The 4,457-nt window shown below is 23.0% G+C and overlaps 1 protein-coding gene across 1 annotated transcript; it reads right to left on the reverse strand.

The window, feature by feature from the left end:
• Nucleotides 1-235: 235 nt before the first annotated feature.
• On the reverse strand, nucleotides 236-3,175 carry LOC126899592 (ATP synthase subunit e, mitochondrial-like). The gene is made up of 3 exons (XM_050674639.1): nucleotides 2,996-3,175; nucleotides 2,417-2,573; nucleotides 236-406 (listed from the first exon to the last, which is right to left on the reverse strand). Exons 1-3 carry the CDS (start codon nucleotides 3,041-3,043, stop codon nucleotides 357-359), a joined length of 255 nt encoding a protein of 84 aa, XP_050530596.1. The 5' UTR covers nucleotides 3,044-3,175; the 3' UTR covers nucleotides 236-356.
• Nucleotides 3,176-4,457: the final 1,282 nt, after the last annotated feature.

Consider the following 4,457-nt stretch of genomic DNA (forward strand, 5'->3'; position numbering starts at 1 on the left):
ATAATTTAAAAATTAAAATTAAATAACTTTACTATCTTTACTTACAATTTGTAAATGTACTTTACAATATAAATTTACTGACTCAACTAAAATTCAGTAAATTTATTATAATTTTGTTTTGGAATAATTAAATATGTGTTTTCATTAGAAAAACTAATGTTTATGATAATTTCTTTTTAATTTTTAAGTTCTAGAAAAATATAAGTTTCCTAAGAATGTTTCTAGGAATATTCTATTTTTTTTCTAACAATTACTTTAATGTAAACTTTAATTATTATTACAAAAGCAACATTCATTGTATTAAAATTTTTGTGTTTATAATATTGAAAATTTATAATAAAATTGAAAAAAAATCTCTAAGTTGTTTTTATTGGATTCATAATTGCATCTAAATTCTTCATCTCCTCTGTAAAAAAATAAACAAAAATCATTAATGTATATAAAAAATTTCTGAACTTTTGTAACAAAGTTTCTTAACTGAGGTGTGGATGACTAGTAAATAAAAAAATATGACTGCGCATTCGTCAAACACAAAAACTCATATGTCATATGAAAAATTATAATAATTTTAAAAACCAAATAATTTGAAAATCGTCATATGAAAACTTCTGGTTAAATTTTATTATAATGAATTAAATCATAAAAAAATAAATTAATATACATTTAGTTAGCAAAGTAAAAACAATAAAAATGAAACTAAAAAGATAAATACAAAGTCAAAGATTTAAAAAGTACTAATAACAAATAATAGTTTTACTAACACCAATGTACCAAATTATGATAAATTTTTCCTTTAATTCAGATTTGTTTTCTAATAGTAACTAGTTACTAGTCGAGTAATAATCAGCCTAATAATGACAAACTTTTTAATAAATATCACTGAATGGAAAACAGTTTGTGACTAATATATTTGATAACACAGAAATAATATGTGTAACCACTTTTAATTAAGAAAAATAATATTCATTATTAAAAAATAAACACATACTTTTAAAATAAATAACACAAAACATGATCTACTAAATAATAATAATTAGCATATATTTATTTATATTTGACAGGAGAATAATGTTATCTAGATTAGAAAAAATTCTAGAGCTGATTAGAAACAAAATGGAAAATAAAAAAAAAAAACAAAAAATTAAAAATTAAAAATTAAAAAAAAAATAGAAACGTGACCAAAGTGTACAAAAATATTAGAACTTAATGATTTGATGAATGAAATAATAATTGGTAAAAAACTTAACTATAAATTAATAAACAATTATTAATTTATCACTAGATACATTCTCATTATATATTAATTGTGTTTGCACGAAATTTAATACAGTAGTAAGCTAAGCCTCACAATCTGGGGACATATATGAATTAAGAGAAATTTCTATTTCAGATATGTCATATATCTGAAATATATATATTTATGAGTGTGTGGGAAATACAACACGCAATCTCAGGAACAGAGCAGACACAATACGATTACTTAATACATTACAATTAGTTTAATACATGGATAAAAAAAAAATTTGTACTTGTAGTGACTAGCAAAATTTAGGTAAATTTTATATGGGAAAAAGTCCTTAGGAATTGATACTACTTGAATATTCAAGAATTTTTCTGTAACACTATTGTTCTCAAAGGAATCTATGAATTGTAGATATTTATAAAAAAGTATATTACTTTAAGAGAATTATACAGGATGATTATTATACATTAACCCTTCAACTTATTTTAATTATTTTTTTGACTTTTATAAGTTACATATGTAACTCCATGTGTTAAAAATATTTGTTATGTTCATTCCTTATCTCTTATAAAGATGTATTTTTTTAATGGAGACATATATATTTAACTAGATATAAAATAGAAAATAATTTAATATGAAATTAGCTAGTTGATAAAAAAATTTGGACCAGTATTTCACGAGCTATTAATATTTTATACCTAAGCAGAAAGAGCGAGGCCAAGAAATGTCTAGTGATAAAAATAGCAAACCCACTATTAATTAAAGTAATACAGTATTACTTTAAATTATTAATAAATTCTGAAATACTAAATCATAATAGTTGTTATTGCTCAGATCATTTTTTTGTTTATAAGCCAGTTAATTATGTTTATTGTCGTTTGAAAAATTAAAGTTGACGCACTTATAAGGTATAAAGGATGAACATAAAAAATATTTTATAACAGATAAGTAAAGATAATAATGTAAATAACAAAAGCAAAAAAAAAATTCACAAAAAAATAATTTAGAGATATTGAATGGCCAACACTAAAAGAATGCTAACATTATATTCAACTACATAGTAGTTAACATAAATAATTAAAATTTTTTAATTTACCGGCATATAACTAATATTAAAAAACATATGTTAACCTTAATATAAAAAAATTAATGTATGATATAACATTGATATACCTGCAGCAAAGTTTTTCTTTTCTTCAGCAATTTTGGCATCTCTTTCTGCTTTTAACCTATAACGTTCATCTCTGGATTTGTCTTCTTTCCTTTGCAAAAAACTATGTCTAGTCATTCCGTACCCAATACCAGCTAGGAGTAAAGAATAACGACCAAACTAAACAATAAAATGAATAATTAAGTTTATTTTTCATGAATATTTGAAAAATTAAGACTTGTAACTTTTAATACTTATTACTTTTATACCTTTACAATGAATCAATGAATCCTATGTCACGTATTAAACCAATAAGAATAAATACTACTTTTAAATAACATAAATAATGTAAATACTACACTAAAATATAGTTAATCTTTAATTTATAATGGGGTAATTGAAAAAAACATGTCTAGTATTTTAAACCAAATTAAAAGACGCATCAAAAATCTACATCATTATAATCGTTATCATGGTTAATGCTAAATAATAATTCTGTAAAAACAGTGTATATTCAATAAATGTTTTGGGATGTTAGACTTATAATATCCAGAAATCAGTCTACCGTTTTCTTCATAATACAAAAATTACAATTCACTTACTCTGATTAATGGGGAGACATTAATGGGAGCTTTGAAATCACGAACCATCTTGATTATTTCAAATAGATAAGTTATAAAACAATAGAAATTTATTGTGTAAGTCAGTAAAAACGGACAAATTTTTTCAGATGTAAAAATTACGGTGAAGTATCATATGTTTTTTTTTCAATTAATGACTTATCTAAGGTAAAGAACATCAAGTTGATAACACGAACTATGATAATAGTTTATATAACGTGAAATTAAAAATAAATCCACAAATCATATTGATTTAAAGAATCTTATTGTAAGATACTGATATATTCACTTATTAAATAAAATTTCAGTTAATATCAAATAGTCGTAAAACAATTTTTTTTCATTATTCCAAAGAAATTTACAATGTCATAGCATATACTTTATCTAATAATTATTTAATAAATAATTATTATCAGTGTCGATCAAATAGAAGTAGATTGAATAATGGAATCCTTATAAATCTTAACTCTAATATTTATTTTATTGTGCGATTGGCTTAGCTATTGGCATGTATTTTATTCCTNGATCAAATAGAAGTAGATTAAATAATGGAATCCTTATAAATCTTAACTCTAATATTTATTTTATTGTGCGATTGGCTTAGCTATTGGCATGTATTTTATTCCTACTCATTAATCTAGACACGGGTTACGGTATGTTTTACATATTAACCATATACCACTCCAATTATCATTAATTTGGTTAATAAACAACAAGTTGTTATATTCATTTATATGTAATGTCATTAATTTTAATTAAATTGTTAATTAACTTAAAATTAAATTCCAACTATGATCCGGTAATCATATCTAATAGTTATGACACCTCATCTAGATGGTGACGACCCTTGCTACCATCATAACTAGTCGTTATGCAAATGAAAAACCACGTAGTTCTTGTAGACCGGCAAAAAATCCAATCGATGGGTTCATTAAATTTTGCATATAATAATGGTTCTAATAATATTTTTTAAAAACACTATAATTATTCGTTGCAAAATTTATTTATTGGTATAGTTAGATTTGAGAATCAGTTCAGAAGGAGCAGAAGTAATGGTGTAGAACTACAAGCTTTTCAACTATCCAACAAAACTAAAATCATATATTTCGTACCAAGATAGAACGTTTATTCTATTAAAAAATTATATTAAATAATATTTACATATTATACATAATATGTATTGTATTAATATAGGTGCAATATGGATTGGAATATAAGGGCTAAGGTCCTCTCATATATTAGTCTATCACTAAAATATTACAATTTTTTACTGAAAAGAAGCTAATACATTTAGTAATACTTAAAACCGAATAAAATTTAAAAAAATCGTTCATATTTTCAATCATGTTAGTTTTAAATAATTATGTTTTTACATATGGTGTTGTTTGTATGCAAACACCTGCGCGCAAAAATCAAATAATTATAACCATAATCATCTGTTGAG

Source organism: Daktulosphaira vitifoliae, unplaced genomic scaffold (assembly GCF_025091365.1).
Source record: "Daktulosphaira vitifoliae isolate Bord-2020 unplaced genomic scaffold, ASM2509136v1 Scaffold_2, whole genome shotgun sequence".
Taxonomy (NCBI): Eukaryota; Metazoa; Arthropoda; class Insecta; order Hemiptera; family Phylloxeridae; genus Daktulosphaira; species Daktulosphaira vitifoliae.

Excerpts from the sequence above, each read along its gene's own strand:
- LOC126899592 (XM_050674639.1), bottom strand. The coding sequence starts at position 3,043 with ATGGTTCGTGATTTCAAAGCTCCCATTAATGTCTCCCCATTAATCAGA. Across the intron at positions 2,574-2,995 it reads ATGTCTCCCCATTAATCAGA|TTTGGTCGTTATTCTTTACT; the intron begins GTAAGTGAATTG and ends TTTATTGTTTAG. Across the intron at positions 407-2,416 it reads AAAGAAAAACTTTGCTGCAG|AGGAGATGAAGAATTTAGAT; the intron begins GTATATCAATGT and ends ATTTTTTTACAG.